The 23,162-nt window shown below is 39.4% G+C and overlaps 1 protein-coding gene across 2 annotated transcripts in view; it reads left to right on the top strand.

The window, feature by feature from the left end:
• Nucleotides 1–23,162, top strand: part of Sbf2 (SET binding factor 2) — a 307,253-nt gene that overhangs the window by 235,541 nt on the left and 48,550 nt on the right. For both annotated transcript variants that reach the window (XM_028768018.1, XM_028768017.1), the window contains exons 18-26: nucleotides 4,211–4,381; nucleotides 6,469–6,725; nucleotides 8,883–9,055; nucleotides 9,878–9,951; nucleotides 12,051–12,246; nucleotides 14,295–14,422; nucleotides 15,907–16,082; nucleotides 16,441–16,586; nucleotides 20,754–20,952. In XM_028768018.1, the coding sequence (XP_028623851.1) occupies nucleotides 4,211–4,381; nucleotides 6,469–6,725; nucleotides 8,883–9,055; nucleotides 9,878–9,951; nucleotides 12,051–12,246; nucleotides 14,295–14,422; nucleotides 15,907–16,082; nucleotides 16,441–16,586; nucleotides 20,754–20,952 (1,520 nt within the window). The remainder of the gene's footprint in view (nucleotides 1–4,210; nucleotides 4,382–6,468; nucleotides 6,726–8,882; nucleotides 9,056–9,877; nucleotides 9,952–12,050; nucleotides 12,247–14,294; nucleotides 14,423–15,906; nucleotides 16,083–16,440; nucleotides 16,587–20,753; nucleotides 20,953–23,162) is intronic.

The following is a 23,162-nucleotide window of genomic DNA, read 5'->3' as shown; positions in this document are numbered from 1 at the left end:
AGAGAGAGAGAGAGAGAGAGAGAGAGAGAGAGAGAGAGAGAGAGAGACCGAGACCAGCTCTAGTTCAGTGCCTCAGTTTTCTCATGTTACTGAAATGAGAAGTAGTACCCTGTGTCAGTGGGCCATAAGACTGCTTTGAGTGCTGAATCAATAAATACAGTAAGGAAATCTTCAGCACCTTAGAGAGTTCTACATTATTCTTAAAGATCATTACATGCCTATGGCATTGGACCTGCCAGCTCCCCTCTTCCCTTTGACTGCCCTAAGTGGAGCTGTGAGCCAGTTCTAGCCAAACAGGCTTTAGACAGTTCTGCATACTCAGAGAATTCCAGATCATCTCTTCAGATGATTTGTGTCCATGTATGTGGGTTTGAGTTGGGCCTGCTGTCTGAGCACCACGAGTCTATTCTCCACATCCTGTCTCATGCTGGGTCTACAAAGCTCTTTTGAAAGCTTTGTAGAAAAATGAATGGCATTGCTTAAGCTAGTAACTTTTCAGGGCTATTTTTTCTAGATAAGGAAGGAAGTCAACACATTCTTAAATATCTTACAAAATTGGATGGCAAATATAATTTGTTTCTTTAGGACATAATTATAAGAAGTATTATGAAATATAAATATTTGTCCCAAAGTTGAAGGGTAAAAGAGATGTCATTTGACAAGTATTCTCTATCACCACCCTGTCACCTCAGGAAAGTCATGAAGACTAGTTTGGAAAACTTTCCTGGAAAACATTTGCTTCAAACCAAAGAAGAAGCTAGAGTAAGAGACAGTTTTGTCCATGGTCACTTATTTTCTCAGGTCACTAAACTTATCCTGCTATCACCGCTTACACTGAAGCTGGAATCCTAAAACGTCTTACATCTCTTTCCCTATAACTGTATTAAAGTTCCATTTTGTAGAATATGGTAATTTTGTGTCTCAAGGAAAGTGTAGTTAGATGTGATAGAGCAGACCTCTGCTCCTGTCACACCGTAATCTGAAGCAGACGGCTCAGGAGTTTGAAGCCTGCCTGGCAAGGTTATAGTAAATTCTAGAACATCTGAGACCCTATTGTTTAATTGATAGGTAGGTAGGTAGGTAGGTAGGTAGGTAGGTAGGTAGGTAGGTCCACTTCATTTCTGTGTTACTTGGACAAATATGTTCTCACTGAGTCTCAAATGGACAATGAAAGCATCCAGTATTCCTTCTACCTAATTTCTGCAAAGTTCTTTTATGATCGCTAGTTGAAGCAATGATGATATCTAGACAGAAAAGGTTCCACTGCCCTCTGCTGGTCCTAAGAACATGCCTGTCCATCAGTGCAGTGTCCAAACTAACAAAGATACATACCCCTCCTCGCAATTAAACATAGCATGAAATCACCAAGGAAAAGGGTATATTTCATGCTCAAAAGAGGTAATATTTTAAGTGCTTGGGAATTAGTGATTTTTGTTTGTTTGTTTGCTTGCTTGCTTGCTTGCTTGCTTGCTTGCTTGCTTGTTTTTTGAAACAGGGTTTCTCTGTATAACAGTCCTGGCTGACCTGAAACTCACTATATAGATCAGACTGGCCGTGAACTCACAGAGATCTTCCTGTCTCTGCCTCCTGGGTGCTGGAATTAAAGACATGCACCACCCAGCTGAATTAATGATTTCTTATGTATAAATTAATCAGATGCTACAGCTATATGTAAACTATCTTGTCACTACAAAACTTACCTTAAGAATGATCCACCCTGCTGCGGTTGTCACTAGTGGACAGACTGTGGCTCTGCCTCTGGACCCTCTTATTCTGCTTTGCACCATTTTTCTGCCTTTGAATGTATAGTGTCATTTTGTTTAAAAGATTTAGAAAAGTTTTACATATTTATTTAGTTTATACATAAACAGGGAAATTATTCCAGTGGATATGTGACCAGGAAAAGCAATATGTTGCATGGCTGAGACCTAAGGGGAAAGGCAAGGCTTCCTTAAACTGTCAGAATCATGAAGAATGTCCTAAACCTACTCTGAGAGACTGGCAAATACATCTTGGTTTTCTGAACGCGTCTATATTAATGTCATGTTAAGACTCTAGACTATGTATGGCTGCTGTGATTGACATTGTGCTACATTTGTAAGAAATGGTCCTGCCTTGGATTATACGCAAGGGAAAAGCAACTTAGAATTATGTTTGGGGGGAGGGATGCAAGGCAGGTTATCTCTACATATTTCTGGCTGTCCTGAAACTCACTATGTAGACCAAGCTGATTGAACTCACAGAAATCCACCTCCCTCTGCTTCCCAAGTGTGGGAATTAAAGGCATGCACCACTACACCCAGCTCAGAATTATGCTTTATCTAATTTGAATTTTATGCTTTTACAATCTTTCAGACATATATAGCATGTTTTCACCCATGCAAAATCTAAAAAGATCATATATTTATATATGAATGCAGAGGGGGAACCATTTAGAGGGAGGAAGGGATGGGGAGTAACAGATAAGTATGAGCAAACTACAATGTTATAAAAATAACACAGGAAAATAAAAACTCATTCAGAATAGGACTCTGTGCTGTTACTGAGATGACGATCTAAAATATGAAGGAGGTAATGTATAATCCAGTCATTGGATACATCTGTGCAAAGAATAGAAGAAACGCGTGATTCAGGGTTGTTTTGGCTAACACAAGTAGCAGAACCACACATATTTTGTCCATCGTTTCCTATGAACGACTGCATCTGAAGTGAGCAGATGAGGCATCGTGAAAACCAAACATGACCTTCCTCTCTATGTCTTATGGCCAGCATCTATGTATAGCCCACCTTATAGAAGGAACTGCAGTTGTAGCTCGTCACCTCCATAACAGTACATAGCCGTGTCTGAAAGGAACTTTCATCATATATGACACAGAGACTCTTGCAGGCAAAATCACAGTCCCCCTGCTTATAAGTGTGTAAGACTAAATGTCATGGTGTACCTGGTGCTTGCTCCAGCTTTAGGGTTGGTATGCCCTAGATCAAGAGGAAAATTACATCAAGTGTAGCATCCTACTGCTGTCTTACCTATTACAGAGCCCTACAAATGAACTTTTACTGCATAATTATAAATATAACTTTAGCAGTAATAATCTTTAGTATTGAATGTTTCAGAAGATAACTCAGCTTACTAAATTGCTTAAAAAGAAAACTTATCAGAAACTGTACTTCTAATCACAAAAAAAAAAAACAGATTAATCCAATTACAGAAAGTAAAATAGCCATTTTTTTCTCTTTTCTGTAGTGTTAGCTTCTATTTGCTATGAAGTGGTAAATTATTTAACACATATTTAAAATACACCCTAGCCAGAAGTAGTTGTGTTCACGCACGTCTGTAATCTCAGTACTCATAAGGTTAAGGCAAAAAGATTCTGGGTTAACCTGGGCAGAATAGGAGGACTGTCCAAAAAAATAATTAATTAAAATTCTTAGGCCAGTAAGATGGATCAACATTCCCTGACTTCCATTCTGATGTTAAAATATTTTTAATATATAGGTGTTAACCTAATTCAGTATTGTTTTCTATAATTCAGTCTCTTTCTGCAGCTGTTGTTCCTGCCTCATTGACATTCAAAAATATTAAAGTTAATAAAGTATTATTCAGTCTAAAAAATAAAAAGGTGAATCAATAGATAAAGATGCTTGCCAGCAAGCCTGGAAACTTAAATCTGATCCTCAGAATCCACATGGTAGGAGAGAACCTACTCTGTAGGTTGTCCTCTGGCTTCTGAACACAGGCTGTAGCATGCATGTGCATGGTGCACACGCACACGCACACACACATATGTACATAGACAAAACAAATGTAAAAAAATAATACACCAAAGAGAAATTTTGTATTATTAGAATTTTATATTTAGATTATGTTGAGTTTAGCATGCATCCCAGTTATAATAACTGTGTAGTACCCACCTTGTACATACCAGAGTAGTACATATTGCTGGTATATTCTATAATTCATAGAACTATATTAATTCTACAATTAATGTTATAACTACTGTTAAAATGCTCATTTGGGTAGGGAAAGTAACAGACTTCAAAGGATTTCATACAGAGCCTACAGTTGGCAGTTGAACATGAATACAGTGCTGATTACTAAGCCTTTAAATAAATCTTTTTATCACCTCTACAATTAACTATAACACCTGTGACCTTTTGAACTGTCATAACCTGCCAGCACTGTGCTGATAAATATTACATGCTCTCGTAGAAACTTGCCCCTGGAGTCAGCCAGTTTGCCTACACCTGTGTACAGGACCACCCCATTTGGACAAATCAGCAGTTTTGGGAGACAACTTTTTACAATGCAGTACAGGAACAGGTTCGCTCCCTGTATCTCTCAGCAAAGGAAGACAATCATATCCCACATCTGAAGCAGAAGGTAAGAGAAGAAAGGTACTTGTGTGTGGTTGGGATTGACTTGAAGGAAAGCTCAGACAGATGTTCCTAGGCCAAAGGGATTCTGCTCACTTGGTTGCTGAGTGTTAGGGAGTCCTGTGGTAAGCATCTTTCTTCCTTTAATTCTGGCACTGTATTTTTTCACAATGACTCATACTATAGTTCTTTAGCACTAGAATTATTAAATGTTAATGAAAAATTCTTGTAAACAATTGGAGAAAGTTGAATAGAAAAAAATACCTAAAATAGTCCCAGGTATAAGTCTTTAACTGCTTACTTCCTTGAAGAAATGCCAAGTTTAGCTCAGTGATAAGAGTGTTTTTACCTACCATGTACAAGGCCCTGAGTTTAATTCCCAGCATTAGAAGAAGAAAAAAAAAATTGAAGTTAACTGACTATAAAGACAAATGTAAAATTCAGTAGTCCTGTTCAGAAATGCGTCAGCAATAATGCAAGTCTTCCCTTAGGATTATCCTGTATGGTATATATAATATATATGCAGCATTTGCTATATGTACATGTGTTTAAATATCAGGAAAATAAGAATTAAAATACTCTAAATTTTAAATGTCATTTACTAGCTCTCTGTTCTTAGACTAACTAGTCACATTACCCCCAAAAGTCCTCATTTTGTCCTCATTTGTAAAATGAGGACATTACTGTAAGATTTTCATATCTGATATGTAAATAAGGCTTGTTAAGAGTTCTTGGCAATACTAAATAGTAAGTATTAAAATCATTCTCATGAAGTGAACTTAAAGCAGCCTAAAAGACTCAGTGTTGACTCACTTGAGAGTGAGCTGCTGATTTTTGGGAGTACATCGCTGCAGATTCTGTCCACCATCTACTTGAACTTATCTCTAGAGAAGGTGGATTGTCCTAGACATCCGAGAAGAGCTACACAGTCATATCTTCATCACCTTAAACATATATTTGGTTTATTATTAAGGAGAAGAATAAAAACTTTGATAGCAAATAACATTGACACATGTTTGATTATTATTGCTCAAATTTAATTAATATTCAGATTTTTTTGTTGTTGTTGAAACACTAAATGTACCACTTAAGATATAACTTGTAACTGATGCGGAGACTGTTGGGCTGGGGCCTCACCCAGACTGTTCATGTGCCTTTGCTGATGTTTAAGCAGCTGTGATTTGCTGGTACTGATAAGTCTACAAAGCATTCATACAGCAAACGTGTCACAGCTGCTGTGTCCCCATCTCTGAGCCCTGGATTAGATACAATATATGTTTTTGAGCTCCATTGCTAGATAAAATACTATGCAGATATGTGTTGCTATCACCAGTTATCTCTTCTGCCTTCCCACAGTTACCACATATTTGTGTATATGATAATGTCTTACAAGGAGATATATCAATGCTTTTTGTGTCCTTGATCATTCTATTTCCTCTCAAAGAGCAGAAGAGATAAAACAGTACTTTTAGCAGGTACTACTAAAATCTCCTACAAGGGCAGTTATGGGAAATCTGTTCATTTTTGTAACTAGCAGCTTTAAAGAGGTAAAGCCACAGAGTGACGTGTGAACTTGGTGACAGGCTAGAGAGAGAAACATGCATCTGTATTTTGCCATTTCTTTGGGTTTGCCATGTGGTACCAGTGAAGGTATATGGGCCAGGGAAACAACTCCAGTGTGCTGTGTGAGGTTGTTATTCTGAGTTTCACCTCTGCTGATATAGGTACTTAACAGATGCTTCCCGTCATTTTCAAGAGAGCCTGACATGCTGACGCACACTAGTAATCCCTGTACTTGGGAGGTAAGGGTAGGATCAAGAGTTCACAGTCATTTCAGCTATACAGCAAATTCAAGATGAGGCCCTTTCTCAAGATAAAAAAAGGAAAGCCATTTTCCTGATTGTTATGTGTTTTCTTGGTATTTTCCTTAAAAATAGTATATACTGATAAAATATACTAAAAGATACAGACTATTCCAAGAGAAAACATACATTTAAGACATGGACAAATTTCAGCACCTTCCACCTCTGTGGAGCAAGCATAAAGTGATGGTCATTCACCCTTGGCTTGTTTTGCTTTATTTTCTGGGATAAGCTTCCTGGTGGCCAGTATCAGGAGAAGACAGCAATGGACTTGGCAGCCGAGCAGCTTCGCCTTTGGCCTACTCTGAGCAAGTCAACTCAGCAGGAGCTGGTGCAGCATGAGGAAAGCACTGTCTTCAGTCAGGCCATTCACTTTGCAAACCTCATGGTTAACCTGCTAGTTCCACTAGACACAAGTAAAAACAAGCTCCTTCGAGCATCTGCTCCAGGAGACTGGGAAAGTGGGAGCAACAGCATTGTCACAAACAGGTACTGAGACGGAGCACACAGCTCCAACTCTTCTCAGAGCTAATGTACATATCTCTGCAGAAACAGAGCAAATGTTGTCGTACATATTTTAGAATTGACCGTTTTCCCCATTTCTAGCTTGCTCAGCCCTTCTGTTAAAAAAAAAAAAAACAGCCAACTTACCTTCATCCTATTTAATCTAACACACACACACACACACACACACCCCTACACCTTCTTCTGTCTCAGAACGTAGTCTCTCAAAAGTCTGTACACTGGTGTGTCCCACCAGTTTCATTCTGATAAGGAAAGCGCTCTGAAAACGCTGCTGAGCAACTTCTTATCGGAGTGGTTATTCTCAGCCCTAGTTTCTCAATTTATCTGTAGAATTTGTCTAATTATGTTGTATCAATTATCTTTCACTACTATGACCAAAATACCTGAGAGAAATAAGAGAAGTGCTTATTTTCAAGGTTTTCAGATGGTTCAGTCCATTATTGTTTGGCCCCATGAGTTTGGGCAAAACATCATGGTAGCAAGAGTTTGTGGCAAGAAAAATTTCACCTCATTTCACACAAGAAGCAGAGAGAAGAGACTGCAGGAAGGAACCAGAGCAAGACACTGACACAAGGATATACTCCCACCCCAGTGACTTACTTCTCCCCGTCTCCTCTTCTTTGCTACCTCCCAATAGAACCATCATATTATAAATGGTTCAGAGCCATCCAGAGCTGGTCACTTCTCAAAGGCCCATGGACTGGCAAGTAAGCCCCCAATCCATGAGTCTATAGGGTACATTTCATACTCAAACCCTGAGGTAATGTCCTCAACCTCACCTTCCTCCCTGTTCTCTCCTGAGTTCCCATGTCCCAAGAGTAAACCACAGTGCCTTTGCTATGAGCTGAACAGGAGCCTTAGACTGGTAGGCTGTGATTCTAACCTTGCTCCCGTAATTCTTTTGTCAGCTAGCCTAGCCTTTCTACTGCCACTCATCCTCAGACACTCTGGCACAGTGCTGCTTGTTACCCCCTCTGTCTAGACTACCCACCTGTCTGCAGCAGTCCCACGGATCTCTCTCTTGCTTTAGATTGTTGACCAAGTGTCACCCTTTACATAGACAATTTGTTGTTTTACTTTGATTGGTTGGTCCCCCTGTCCCGTAGTGTTTTCTATAACTTGATTTCTTCCTGTTTTCTTTTCTCTCTTATTTTTGATTTTGATTTATTGGGGGTGAGGTGTTTGGGGTTGGAGTTTGGGTTTTTTGAGACAAGAAAAACTAGGCTAGCCTCAAGCTTGTACTCAAACTATTGACCTCCCAAGCTATACCACCACGTCGCAATGTGACATATTTTCACATGTACATATTATCTGTGTCCTTTCCTGTTTTGTTCATTGTTCAGTTCTCTACATCTTTACAGATAGTAGGTGCTAGGTAACAATATTTAACTGAGTAGAAGATAAAATGAACAAGTAAGTGGACAGCAGCATCAGCGTTAGCTCGTTAGTAACAGATGCTGCAGTGCCTTGCTAGTTGTGGTTCTCATAGCCTGTTGTCAGACTCCTTCAGGCAGCTCCATATTTTCTTTTCATTCTCAGTCCTTCTCTTCATTTTATTTCAAGTGTGTTGCCTTGTCTTATGTGAGTTTATCACCTGCAAAGAAAAAAAAAATGTGACTTCACAATGGCTCACTGCAGGGGTTGGAGTGTAGGGGAGCAGGAAGAGAGAAATCGTGGCAAGAGAAAGTCTTGTTCTTGTATCTCAGAAGAGTTCATTTGCCTGCCTGCCGTGGTTATGTCCCACAGTCATTAACACCAGTCACTTTACTCTTGCTTCTCTGCAATGAGTAACTTGGAAAGACAAGTTGTTTAGAAGGTTCTGGCAGCGGATCATAAGTGACATGGTCCTCTTCTGCTTTATTTTCTATGGCTTCTAAGTTCCTTTTGGGAGAGTAATAGGAGATATTGTTTACAATAATAAATCTTACTCCAGTAGATGATATTTACATGTATGCACATAGAACATAGCATTCCCTGCCTGGCACTTATATAAACTGATCATATAGCTCTTCTCGCAGTTTCAGTTCCTATGGAAAGTGACTATGATGTTGTCTTTTTTTTTTTTCCCTTCTCTCTCTTAATTTGAGGCCTGTCCATAATTTCTTTCCTTGGCTCTCTTAGTATTGCAGGAAGTGTAGCTGAGAGCTATGATACAGAGAGTGGGTTTGAAGATTCGGAAAACAGTGATGTGGCCAACTCTGTTGTAAGGTTCATTGCTCGATTTATTGACAAGGTTTGTACAGAGAGTGGAGTGACTCAAGACCACATCAGGAGTCTCCACTGCATGATACCAGGTAATCAGTCACTTGGGGGTGGCTAAAGGGTCAGAGTGTTGCAGCAGTTAAGACCCAGCACAGGGAGCAGCTGCTCACTTTTCTCTGGTTGTTTTTTATTTCTTTTCCTGTTGTTCTGTTTTCTAAGACAAGGTCCTGAGTGATCCAGGCTACCCTCACATTTGCAGTGTGCCCAGGGAGGCCTTGCTTTCCTGAACCTCAGCCTCTGCCTCCCCAGTGCTGCGATTATAGGCATGTGGCACCATGACAAGTTCCAAAGTTTTACTAACTTGTGGCAAAATTAACATTAGAGTTGCGTTAATAATATTCACAATGTTCAGTCACTCCAAGTAGATATTTGGTAACCATTATTAGGTAATAAATTCTGTTTTACTTGCTGGCCCTGGAAATAACCTGCTTTCTGTCTCCATGAACTTTTCTATTCTAGCGATTTTACATATACTTTTTTCAGTTAGCATAATGTTTTCAGGGCTCATCCATGTATTGCGTCACTCCTTTTTTGTGATAAATAGTATTTCATTCTATGGATGCATCTTATTTGTTCAGCTACTCATTTGTTGATGGAGACCTGAGTTTTCCACTTTTAGAGATTTGAGAATGATGATTCTGTGAATATTTTCATACAGGTGTCTAAGTGCTTATTTCCAATTCTTTGGAGGTCTATGACTAGGAGTAGAATGTTATAGATTACATAGTTACTATATTTTAACTTTTGGAGGTCCTGTCAAACTTTAATTAGTTTTTTATTCTAAAATATCTAGAATTTGCTTTTGTTCTCCCTGATTTATTTTCTTTCTTTTTGAATACTCTGACTCATCCAAGGAATTGTAGCTATGCACATTGAGACCCTAGAAGCGGTTCATCGAGAGAGTAGAAGACTTCCACCTATCCAGAAGGTAACGACTCCACACTGTGTACTTTCGGAGTGCAACAGTCCTTTCAGGAACACAGCAGCAGTGGCCTACTGTGCTCTAGAGAGTGCCTTCTCAGCTATTTACAGACAATTCTAATGATGCAGTAAAGGTTCTGGGGAGTTTGCCCTACAGAATTTTCCAAGCTGCTGAAATAGGAATGCTCTTTTTTGTTCTTCAACAAAAGAAGAATGATAACCTCATGTTAACGCCACTTTTATACAGAGTTAAATCATGAATAATTCTAATTCCCAAGCCCAATCCCAGGATTTAAATACCCACCACCGCCACCCACAAAGAAGGAAGGAAGGAAGGAAGGAAGGAAGGAAGGAAGGAAGGAAGGAAGGAAGGAAGGAAGGAAGGGAAGGAGGGAGGGAGAAGAGGGTAGGAGGGAGGGAGGGAGGGAGGGAGGGAAGGAAGGAGGGAAGGAGGGAGGGAAGGAAGGAAGAAAATATTTCAAACAGTTGCCATAAAAGCATTGGGCTCTTGAGTCTTACTGTCTATGACAAACAGCTGAGAAATTTGTTAAGGATTTGGGATCTCCTGAATTAGAAAACTCTGAGACCTAGGCATCTGTGTTTGAAGAAGTCATTCAGATAGTTATTTTGCTGCTGGCCTCACACCTATTAAAGACTAGAGTTTGGGCCCTCAGCTCTCTGCCATAACTATTCAGAATACAGCTAAAGGAGCAATCAGAAGCCACATAGGTAGGAACAGCAGTTCTGCCTGAAGCTTAAGATACAGTGGTCTTTACACTTTGATTTCTGAATTTAGTTCTAAGATTTCTAGAGCCTGAAAGAAGAATAATGCTGACTTGAGCTGTGTTTGTTTTTTATTGTTGTTTGGGTTTTGGTGTGGGTTGCGTTTTAGAGACTTTTTTTGTTTTATTTGTTTGTTTTTTGATTTGTTTGTTTGGTTGTTTGGTTGTTTGTTTGAAGACATTATATAGTTCTCACTGTGACTGCCCTGTAGCTCACTATGTAGATCAGACTGGCCTCCAAATTACAGATCCACCTGCCTCTGCCTCCCCAATGCTTAGATTAAAGGTATGCACCACCATGCCCAGCTGATTTAGATATTAAAAACAGATTTTTCAGGGGGAATGATCTTTTTCTTACCCATATCTCCCAAGAGGAATCTTATTATAGTGTTCCTCATATACTGACTGCAAAGCTAAATTTCTCATGTATAAAGTTTATTACTTGGAAGAAAAAAAAAAGATAACTCTTTTAAGAAAACAAATCTATGGGCAGCCATGGGGACACACAACTTTAGTCTCAGCACTCAGGAAAGAGGGGCAATGGATCTTTATGAGTTCAATGCCAGCAAGGACTACATAGTGAGACTCTTGTCTGTAAAACAAAACAGCAAAAGCTAACTATGGAGCCAGGTGTGGCAGCTCTCACCTGTAGTCCCAGCACTTGGGAAATGGAGGCAGTAGGATGAGGTATTCACAGCCAGTCTTGAGTATATGAGAATCTATATTAAATAAGTAAATTAAATTAAAAATATTATGCTGGGTGGTGGTGGTGGTGCAGGCCTTTAATCCCAGCATTTAGGAGGCAGAGGATAGCTGATCTCTTGAGTTCCAGACCAGCCTGGTCTACAGATTGAGTTCCAAGACAGCCAGGGCTACACAGAGAAACCCTATGTCAAAAAAATCAAAACACTCACAATCCATTTAGGAGTTTGTTTCTTTTACAGTACAGTGCTGTTTAGTGGGTAAAGTGTAAAAGAGATAAAGAGTGTATCTCCCCGCTATGCTTGTCTCTGCCGTAGCCAACGTAGTACAACCTCTATTAGTCGTTCATATTCTTAATGGTTTTCTTTTACATCTCATTTAAGTTACACAATGATGATTTGAATGGACACTTCAGACTTTCAAGATATTCTCCTTTTTTTCTGTCAACAAGCAATGCAGCAAAGAGTCTTTTCATACTTGGACTTAAAAACTCCATTTCTGCTTCTTCCAAGTCAGGCTCAGGGTTGGCTCAGGGTGTCCAAACTGTACATGACAAGGTAACCTGGGACTGCATGATAGAAACCCTGCAAGAGTTGCTTTTAAAACAGTTACCTATTCTTAGCCCAAGATTCTTCGACCAGCTCTACTGCCAGGAGAAGAAATTGTATGCGAAGGTCTTCGAGTCCTACTAGATCCTGATGGCCGGGAAGAAGCCACTGGAGGTCTCCTTGGAGGTCCTCAGCTCCTGCCTGCAGAAGGCGCCTTGTTCCTCACCACATACAGAATTCTCTTCAGAGGGACGCCCCATGACCAGCTAGGTATGACCTAGCACACACCATCAAAGCAGGAATCTCTCTATGGCACTTGAGGTTCTATTTCGTCCATGTACAGTGATTTACACATCATTTCAAACCCAGAAAAGAAAAAGATAGGCTTGAGGTTGAAATCTCATTTTGTTCTCTTTTCTTTGTAATTTTAATGTTGTGTGTTTTAGGAAACTGTTTTTGTCAGAGAAAGTTTTTTTTGGTTCTTTTTTTTTTTTTAATTATTTCTTTCTCCATTAGTAACATAGAAATCTGGGTTTTCCATGCATTATATAGGTTGTTTAACATGTATTGAAACTTAAATCTAGTGTATATATTTGCTTGCATAGTCTCTGGATATGAACTTAATAAGTTGAGAAATCCAGAGACTGAGGAATGAACAAATATGTATGCCTCAGAATCCAGTAACCCTGGCCCAGATCTCCCTTGCTCAGGCTCAGCTGTGAGGGGCTGTTCCTGCTTCTGACATGTTCTCTATCACATTACCTAAATGCTTTCCTCTCCCTTCTGCAGATTCAAGCCCTACCCTTTCTTCAAAGCTTACTTTCCCTCCTATGTCTTACAGAAATTATTCTCTATCTTTCTAGCATGCAGAGATTGTCTCTTTTTTCTGCAATACTCCAATCCTTGAACTATCTGTTTACTTGTTATTTACATGATATAGTAGTGTTGTGTAACATTCCCCCAATAGAGACTTGGAAGCTCCAAGGAAGGCCATACTTCTTTTCTAGACATGTCTTCTTAACCATAGGTAGTTTGTACTTTTATATTCATGTTTTATAAAATGTTTAAACTTCTAAACCTCTTAGACACATATCTAGTCTTATCTTCCAAAGGCTTTCTGTACATGGAAACAGATGTTAAAAATCTGTTATCTTACCAGGCATGATAGCTCAAGCCTATAATCCCAGCAGGGAGCTGATGATGCAAGAGAATCGTGAGTTTGTGACCAGCCTGTAATAGCAAATTGTCTCCCCCCACACCCAAAATATGCTCTCTTTTGCTTTATCATTATATTAACGATCTTGGTTTCCTCTTCAGTATTGGAAGCTATGTCTTTATTTGTATATAAATCCTATTCCTGTGTGACTGCCTTAAGCCGGATTTTATATGTATACAATGGGTAAAGGAGATAGAAACAATGGGGATGCACAGGTAGCCTAGTTCCTTTACTCTGGAAAAATTAGTATGCTTTAGGAGTGAATTACATTGTGTCTTAGGTAGGGTTTCTGTTGCTGTGAAAAGAAACGAGGTTTAGTCCATTATCATGGTGGGAAACGTGGGAGCATGCAGGCAGACATGGTATTGAAGAAGGAGCTGAGAGTTCTAAAATCGTGATCCTCAGTCAGGAGAAGAAAATGCCACATTAGGCCTACCTTGAGCATATGAGACCTCAAAGCCTGTCCCCACAGTGACACATTTCCTTCAACAAGGCCACACCTACTCCCAACAAGGCCATACCTCCTAATACTGTCACTCCCTATGGGCCAAACATTCAAACACTTAAGTCTCTAGAGGCCGAACCTATTCAAACCACCACACAGTGCAATAAAACTAATTAATGACTTGGGTTTGGTGGTATATACATTTAATCCCTGCATTTAGAGGCAGAGACAGTCAGGATTTCTGTGAGTTCAACGCCAGCCTGGTCTATTACATAGTTGAAGGACAGCCACGACTACATGGAGAGACCTTGTCTTTTTGATTTTGATTTTTTTTCCTTTTATGTTTTTGAAATAGAATTTCTCTGTGTAGCCCTGGCTTTCCTGGAATTCATTCTGTAGATCAGGCTGGCTTCAAATTCAGAGATCTGCCTGCCTCTGCCTCCTAAGTGCGGGGATGAAAGACCTATGCCACCATGCTCAGCATGAGAGACCTTGTCTGAAAATTATACACACACACACACTGTGAGATTCTAGAATCTTGGTATTTTCTCTCACTACACTCCTATCATTGTCCTCTACTGATGAATTTCTGCAGATGAGACATTTGATCCTAGCTATAAAGTGGTATTGCTGAGTCTATGTCCTGTCCTCCTACAGTTGGTGAACAAACAGTTGTGCGGAGTTTTCCCATTGCTTCGATCACCAAGGAGAAGAAGATAACCATGCAGAACCAGCTCCAGCAGAACATGCAAGAAGGGTTGCAGATTACATCAGCATCTTTCCAGGTACACCATAAGTGTTTCAGATTTTATAGTACTTACATAGATTTTTTTCCACTTGATGTCCCTAATTCAAAACCTCATGTTTTCTGAGTATTTTCAACTTCATATTTCCACATACACAGTACTCAACATGTATCAAGGAAGGAAGGACGGAAAGCCCGTCTAATAAAAAAAATTCTTGTACAAATCTAATAATGTAGCTATTTTCTATGGCTGTGAGGTCAGAAGTTAAAGGCTGAGCATAAGAAGGTGAGTGTCTTGGGATGTCTTTCTTTGGCTTTGGACTCTACTTCAGGGTTCCCTTAGCCAGCAAATTGTCAATCAGAAACACAGTGGCTCTTGTTCTCTGACAACTTATTTCTTAACTCCTGCTAGATAAAACTTTCAGTAAAAATAATTGTCTCAGAAAGAAATTCTCTATAGCTTTTTTTTTTGTGGGAAAGTGAAACTCTAAGAAGTTTAGCTAGAGCTAAGACACTGTTGGCATGGATGACTGAGTGACCCCGAACAGTGACTTCCAGAAGCCTCTGAGTTACCAAACCTGTGGAAACAGTGATTCAGGGGAGAAGTCTTCGTGGGAGGAGTAACCTCCCTCCATTGTCCCTTTTTCAAAGTTCATGTCCATGGAAATTTGGTTTTCCTATCCTTTGCTCCTTATTGCTGACTTCTCAGACTCCCAAGCTCAAGGCTTGCCTCTCCCTTGTGGAGTGGCCTCCCCTCCTGGTGTAGACCAGGCTGGCCTCAGAAGCTGTGTTTCCTGTGCTCTCTCACACAGCAGCTGCTGCCTTAGAACTGGAGCCTTCTCACAGCACCTCACAGCAAAACTACCAGGGATTTTCTTTGTGTTCCAACAGCTGAAGGATTCTACACTTAAATAGTGGCTGTCTACACTTGTGAAAGTGACTTTTCTATTCCTAGATTTGTTTGTATCTCTGGATAAGAAGGAACCCTATTAGGCTACATTCCTTCTCTAGACCTAATAGCTGGGAACAAGGAAGGACACATTCCTGTGTCACTCACTCTCGGTTAATTCCCCTTCTCATCATAAAGGATAGTTTTACAGAAAACCAACTTCAAAAAACATGATTTTTCTTCCTAATTGACACATTAATACTATACTGCAGATACATTTTTCTAAGCCTCATTTTTTTCATTGTAAATTTTATTATGACTTTATGAAGTCAGTTATTTCTGCCCACCTTTACATGGGTTCTAGGAATCAAACTCAGGTTGCAAACACCTTTCCCTGCTGAGCCATCCAACCAGTCATACTTTTGTCTTTTAAATTTTTAAAATCGTATTTCATATTATCCAAAGTCTCTACAACTTCCAAAAAGTTATAGTATTATTACAATATTTTTATTTAATATTGCTATTTTTCTATTCACTTTCATTTGTTTGCTTGTTTTTGTTGTTTTCAGTGATGTGAATAAAAGTTGTCAAGAAATCCTTAATACTTCTGATAGGTCAATCTCTTTTATTTCTAGTTGATTAAAGTAGCATTTGATGAAGAAGTCAGTCCAGAAGTGGTAGACATCTTTAAGAAACAGCTAATGAAGTTCCGTTACCCTCAGTCCATTTTCAGCACCTTCGCTTTTGCTGCTGGACAAACTACCCCACAAATCATTTTACCCAAGCAGAAAGAAAAGAACACCTCTTTCCGGTAAGAGGAATGATGGATCTTTCATCTTCATCCCTTCCATAGCCAACTGAAAGGAAGTAACCTTTTATTAATGATGACTTTTCTCATAGTGTGTGTGTGTGTGTGTGTGTGTGTGTGTGTGTGTGTGTGTGCACACGCACGCACACGCACACGCCTGAAATAGTGTCCTGATGGCACTGCCACCATCAGGAAAGTCATTCTCGACAGTATAGAAAGTGCTATGAGTGAGCAGCTTAACAAACACATGCACTGCAGTTGTGCTATACATAAGGACGTGGGTGTGAGTGATACAGATGTCAAAAAGATTCGTGGTGCCCTTATTGTAAATTGATTTTATCTTTGGTTCTGTGACTTCTAGAACTTTCTCAAAAACAATTGTGAAAGGTGCCAAGAAGGCAGGAAAAATGACAATTGGGAGGCAGTATTTATTAAAGAAGAGAACAGGAACAATTGTAGAAGAGAGAGTAAATCGTCCTGGGTGGAATGAAGAAGATGATATTTCTGGTATGTGAGGATTATTTTCCATAATTCAATTTTCTTCTTTCTTTCCTTCTTTCTTTTTTCTTTCTTTCTTGAGACAGGGTCTCACTGTGTAGACCTAACTGGCCTTAAACTCATAGAAATTCACTTTCCTCTACCTCCCAAGTGCTGAGATTAAAAGTGTGTGCGGCTGTGCCTAGTTATTCTTACATGACTAACAACAAGAGACTAAGTTGTACTTGTATGTAAACTCAACAGTTTCTCGGAACTGGTAAGACAAATTTCTACTAATATTCTCTTGTTTAGATAGGATTTTGGTTGACTTTTTTTAAAAGGTAGGGTCTCAAATATTGCAGACAAGCCTTAAACTCATCATGTATCCAGGATGAGTCTCTCATCCTCTTGTCTTTATCTCCTAGGTGCTTAGATCACAGATGTATGTGCCTCCACGCCTGTCTTTGTAGGGCTGCATGCAACCACTATAGCCACTGGGTTACATCCTCAGCCTGATTGTGTTGCCTTATACCTGCTCCTTTACTAAGTCCACCTTTGTCTGAGTCTTATCAGATGGAGAAAGAAGGAAATCCTATGTGTACAATAAGAATGAGGGTATAAGACAGATCTCTTTGACTTTGAGGACAGCCTGCTCTACAGAGCTAGTTCCAGAACAGCAAGGGCTACATAGAGAAACCCTGTCTCAAACACAGACCAAAAAAAAAAAAAGAATGAGGAAATATGATATTGAATGTTCCACACTGAAGATTAGGGAAACATAGGATGAAGAAAAACTGAAAATAATTTTAAAAAATATAGTTAGCCAAGATATTTTTTAGCTGAAAAAATAGAAGAAAACAAGATGTCATGTTGAATGGTTTTTTTTTTTCTTTCCAACTTTTAACTAAGCATTGAATATGCTATGGATATAGTACTACATAAAAAATAATCTAATGGAAAGGAAATGATATACTTTTTTCCCATCTCAAGATCTTAAATTCCCTCACTAGTAATTTCACAATTAGTACCTGTAAGAGTGTTTTTAAAAGAAACCTCATTTTTAGTGAGAGTATTGAGTAAAAGATATTCATCCGGTTTGCTAAGATAAAGAAAACCTGTAAGATTTTATGTGTATATGCATAAGTATAAGAAGGAATACATACAGGCCTACCCCTGTGGGCAATAAGACTTGTTATTCCATTGCTAAAATGAACACCTATTGGAACTCTGGCCTACTCAAAATCATATACAAAACATTGCTACCAATCACTATTAACTGTTCTAATTCAAATTATTTCATGGAACAAACAAGCAAACAAAATCAGTCCATAACTGTTCATGATAGTATATGCTTATAATCCCAGCTGCTGAAGAGCCCGAGCAATAGGATCCGATTGCTCGTCAGTCAGCTCGTAAATTCAAGGTTAGCTTTGGAACCATAGGAAGATCCTTTCTCTACAATCAAACCATAATAACTACTCCACCAAAATACCAAGTTACATAATGTTCTTTGCTCCTCTAGAACTAAAAGGACAACATGAAACTGACACCTGAGTATGCTGCATTGTGAAATTCTCAAGCTGGAACACCAAGTCTCATTTTTTAAGAGATAATTGTTACTGGTTTTTATCATTTTGATTTATTTTGTCTTGTGTTTGAGACATAGGTTCACTATGCCCAGGCTAGCTTCATACACAAGATCTTCCTGCCTCCACTTCCAAAGTAGTAGGATTACAGGCATGTGCTATCGTAACTAGCTCTTTTGCTTTGTTTGGGGTTTTGGGGTTTTGTTTTGTTTTTTAATTTCTTTTGGTTTGGTTTGGCTTTGGAGACAGCCATATCTTTTTCTTTTCCTTTTTCTTTTTTCTTTTTTTATTATTATTCTTTAATCTTTTTTTTTCTTTACAGTCCAGTCGTTATTCTCTTCCTGGTCAACACTCTGACTGTTGCTTATCCCATACCTCCTCCTCTGTCTCCAAGAGGATGTCCCCACCCCCCACCCTCCACCCCATCAGACCTCCCTACTCCCTGGAGCCTCCAGTCTCTTGAGGGTAACTTCTCTGACTGAACCCAGACCTGGAAGTCCTCTGTTGTATATGTGTCAGGGGGCTTATATCAATTGGTGTATGCTGCCTGGTTGGTGGCCCAGTGTCTGAGAGATCTCAGGAGTCCAGGTTAGTTGAGACTGCTGATCTTCCTATGAGGTTGCCCTCCTCCTCAGCTTCTTCCAACTTTTCCCTAGTTCAACCACAGGGGTCCCTGGCTTCTGTCCATTGGTTGGGTGTAAGTATCTCCATCTGACTCTTTCAGCTGCTTGTTGGGCCTCTCAGAGGATGGCCATGCTAGGCTCCTGTCTGTAAGCACATCATAGCATCAGTGATAGTGTCAGGCCATCCTCCCCTTGAGCTAGATCCCAATTTGACCCTGTCACTGGCCCTCCTTTCCCTAAGGCTCTTCTCCATTTTTGTCTCTGCAGTTCTTTCAGACAGGAACAGTTCTGGGTCAGGATTTTTGACTGTGGGATGACAATCCCATCTCTCCACTTGATGCCCTGTCTTTCTACTGGAAGTGGATTCTGCGAGTTCCCTCTCCCTACTGTTGGGCATTTCATCTAAGGTTCCCCCCTCGGAGTCCTGAGTGACTCTCAGCTCCCAGGTCTCTGGTACATTCTAGAGGGTCCCCCCAACTCCTAACTACCGAGGTTGCCTGTTTCCATTCTTTTTGTTGGCCCTCAGGGCTTCAGTCCTGTTTTGCCCCACCCCTGCAGAAAGCAATCATGGGAGCTAGAGGGACCTGGGTGAAAAAGAGGACAGGGAGGGGAAAAGGGGAACATGATCAGATATTGAGAGACATATATATTTTGGTTTTGAGACAAGTTCTTTCTATGTAGCCCTGGCTGTCCTGGAATTCACTGTATAGACCAGGCTAGCCTCAAACTCATAGAGATCTGTTTGCCTCAAGTGCTTTAAAGCTGTGTGACACCATACTTAGTCCAAGAGAACCATATTTTTTACTTGCCTATTAGTAATCTTGAGTACATTTCTAAGGCCTTTGAAAGTTTGATTTAACCTTTCTCACATTAAAAATAAATAGAAAATTAGGACTTTTTTAACATATTTTTTGTTGTTGTGGTTACATGCAGTATCCATTAGGAATATCCTTTTTTAAAAAATCCTCTCTAAAGACCTTGGTTATTGAATAAATTCTTTCACATTTAAATCGTAGAGGACTCTGAACCTGTGATTACAAAGTGGTGACAGAGTTTTCCATAGACCTTATATCCTCTGCTGAAAAGATTTCCAAGAACCATGTCTAACTCTTTATAGCTTTCTCACTACTGTGCTTCTAGTTAACTGAGAAGTTTCAATATGAATGTATTCTTTCGAGAGTAATACAAATCTTGGATGATGAGTTTGTATAGTGATAAATTTTAGATAACAGATTTAAAGATAAATTTTACTAACAGATTATCTTCTGTATAATATACAAATTATTGTACTTTAGGATCTGTCCTATACTCTGTCCTATATACAAATTGCTGTACTTTAGTATCAGTCACAGACCTGACTGAAACAGAAAAATGTAGCCAATGAATTTAAAATGACATTATCTTTAGTTGTTTTGTTATTGTTTTGTTTCTTTTAGAAATGGGGTCATGGATGCATTCCAGGCTGTCCTGGAACCCACTCTGTAGATCAGGCTGGTCTTGAACTTCTAGCAATTCTACCTTTACCTCCCAAATACTGGGCTTTTAGGAATGCACCTACAATGCCTAACTTTGTTTTTAGAAGTTATTTAAATGATATTACTTCCCTGGGTTTTTAGGATTTTTTGTTTTGTTCTGTTTTGTTTTGTTTTGTCTTGTTTGGTTTTGGTTTTTTGTTTGTTTTTGTTTTTTGGGGGGGGTTGAGTCTTGGAAACCCTAGCATAAAGACCTTCAAAGGAAGTTTTGAGCCAGGCATGGCATTGTATACCTTGAATATCAGCATTGGGGAGGTAGAGGCAGGCAGATCTCTGAATTCCAGACCATCCTTGTCTACATATCAAGTTCTAGGTCAACCAACCTGTATAGTGAGACCCTGTCTCCAAAAAGAAGTAGTAGTAGTAGTAGTAGTAGTTGTTGTTGTCATTTTCATTGTTGTTGTTCTGAGGTTTTTACTTTGAGCTGATCATTTTGACAAAACCTGTTTCTGTCAGTTTCCGATGATAGTGAACTTCCCACAAGTGCAACCCTGAAGGCCTCAGAGAAGTCTACAATGGAGCAGTTGGTGGAAAAAGCATGTTTCAGAGACTATCAGCGGTTAGGTTTGGGAACCATAAGTAGCAACTCCTCTCGTTCAAAACCAGAGTATTTCCGAGTCACTGCCTCCAACAGGCTGTATTCACTGTGCCAGAGGTAAGTATCAATGGGCTTCAGAAAGAGACCATTATTTCCCATTTGAACCTTTAAAGTATTTCAGAAACATGATTCTGGAGATATGTAAACTTAAGACATAATGTCTTGTGCAATAGCAGATAGCATCCCTTTGGCATTCTCAGAAAAAAATAGATCACTGAAAGTACCTCTGCTATAGCAGGTGACACTGCCTGTCCTCTCTATACATTTTCCTTATTCACTTTTTGTTGTATAGTTTGTCTGTTTCCTGGCATGTGTGAAGATTACCTAGAGTAAAAGTAGCATTTGCCGAGACAGATGGAAGAGAAGAGTGTCTACAGTAGTAGGCCTGAGTGCCATAAGCAGTTCCCAGGGCCAAAGAGTAAAGATTGCCACTCCATAAATCATTTACACACACTTAGCTCTGCCACCAAAGCAGCCATAGACTAAGGAGTGAATAAGTTTGGCAGGTTTGGGAATTAGGATATAGTTTATGACTCAGACATAGACGAAGGCTCTTGTATATTGTCTACTTGAGTATTTTTCAAAGAAACAACTTAAAGAATGAAAATGAACACATATTTTCTGTGTTCTTGCCACTTATTGCTGTTTTCCAAAATGGTAAGCTCTCTTTTATGCTTTACTATATATAAAAATACATTGTCTCTAGAACTATATTTCACCCTCCACAAGTTTAATACTTTGATTACAAGGTAGGTGATTTTATTTGTATTTATAATTTCTAATTTCATTAAGTAGTACAAAAAAATTGTAAATGGCAAACTTTGTCTATATTTTATAAAGTTACCTTAATGCTATTAGTCTCAACTCTACTCATTGAAAAACTATAGGTACATTGTTTTAAATGGAAATTCAATTTACATGAATTTATAAAATGATTACATGATTTTATAAACTTGAGAAACAAGTTGGGGATATATTTTGAGACTGGCCAAGGAAAATATTTGCATGAAAACTAAAAATTTGGGATTCTATTCAGGATATACTGTTATTTTTCTGGACTTTTCTGTCCCTCATACTAACTTCTCTTTGTAATTAAAAATAAGTTCAAGTGGAGTTGTAAGTGTAATGTCATGCTAGGGAAAGCTTTCTATCCGAATTATGTCTGCTAGTGAGAGAACAGATGTCATCGTTCATCATTCCAGTCTTTCTGAAACAGTAAACTCTTTCTGTTATAAGCTGAAAACTTTTGTCTTGGTTACTTGTCCCGGCCCGAGGTGCTGCTCCTGTCTGAGGGTCAGGGACTAGCAAGAGAGAGAGTGGGGATGGAGGGGCAAGAGACGCAAAGAATGGAGACAAGACAGAGAGTCTGATCAAATCCCGTTTACTAAAAGGAAATCATGGGTATATATACACTTTACCATGTGCCTTGCAGCCGTGGACAAGCAGGGGAACACAACTGAAGACACTTTACCACGTGTGCCTTGCAGCTGGGGGCATTAAACAACAAAACAAGATATTCGGGAAAAACAAGATGTTTATCAGAGTGTGTTCAGCTGTTGCAGGCTGTTGAAAACAAGTCTCTTGTCAGGGTATATGGCCTGAGATAGCTGCAAAGATGATAGCCCCTTTCTGCTAGGAGTCGGCTCTAAACAGTTACTTTTTTGGTAATTAAAATACAATTACATAATTTCCCCCTTCCAACCCTTCCCATGCATCACCACCTCCTTTTCTCTCTTTTAAATTGATAGCATTTATATGTAAATATTTCTAAATGTATAAATACAGCCTCCTCAGTCCATATAAATGTTACTTGTTGTCTTAGTGAGGCTTTCTATTGCTGAGATGAAACACCATGACCAAAAGCAAGTTTGGAAGGAAAAGGTTTATTTCATACACACTTTCCTGTCACAGTTCATCAGAAGCAATGAGTATAGGAGCTCACACAGGGCAGAAACACAATCGCAAGACCTGATGCAGAAGCCATGGAGAGGTGCTACTTACTGGCTTGCTTCCCAGGACTTGCTTAAACTGCTTTCTTACAAACCCAGGACCACCAGGCCATGAATGGCTCTACTCCCAATCTAGGCTCTCTTACAACAATCACAATTAAGAAAATGCCCTACACGCTTGCCTACAGCCTGATCTTATGAAGACATTTTCTCAGTTGAGGTTTTCTCCTCTGATGACTCTAGCTTGTGTCAAGTTGACGTAAAACTAGCCTCTGTGTGTGTGTGTGTGTGTGTGTGTGTGTGTGTGTGTGTGTGTGT

This window comes from Grammomys surdaster, unplaced genomic scaffold, assembly GCF_004785775.1.
Source record: "Grammomys surdaster isolate TR1022 unplaced genomic scaffold, NIH_TR_1.0 184, whole genome shotgun sequence".
Taxonomy (NCBI): Eukaryota; Metazoa; Chordata; class Mammalia; order Rodentia; family Muridae; genus Grammomys; species Grammomys surdaster.
The sequence above is the reverse complement of the archived record's forward strand: the minus strand, read 5'-3'. Positions and strand labels throughout refer to the sequence as shown.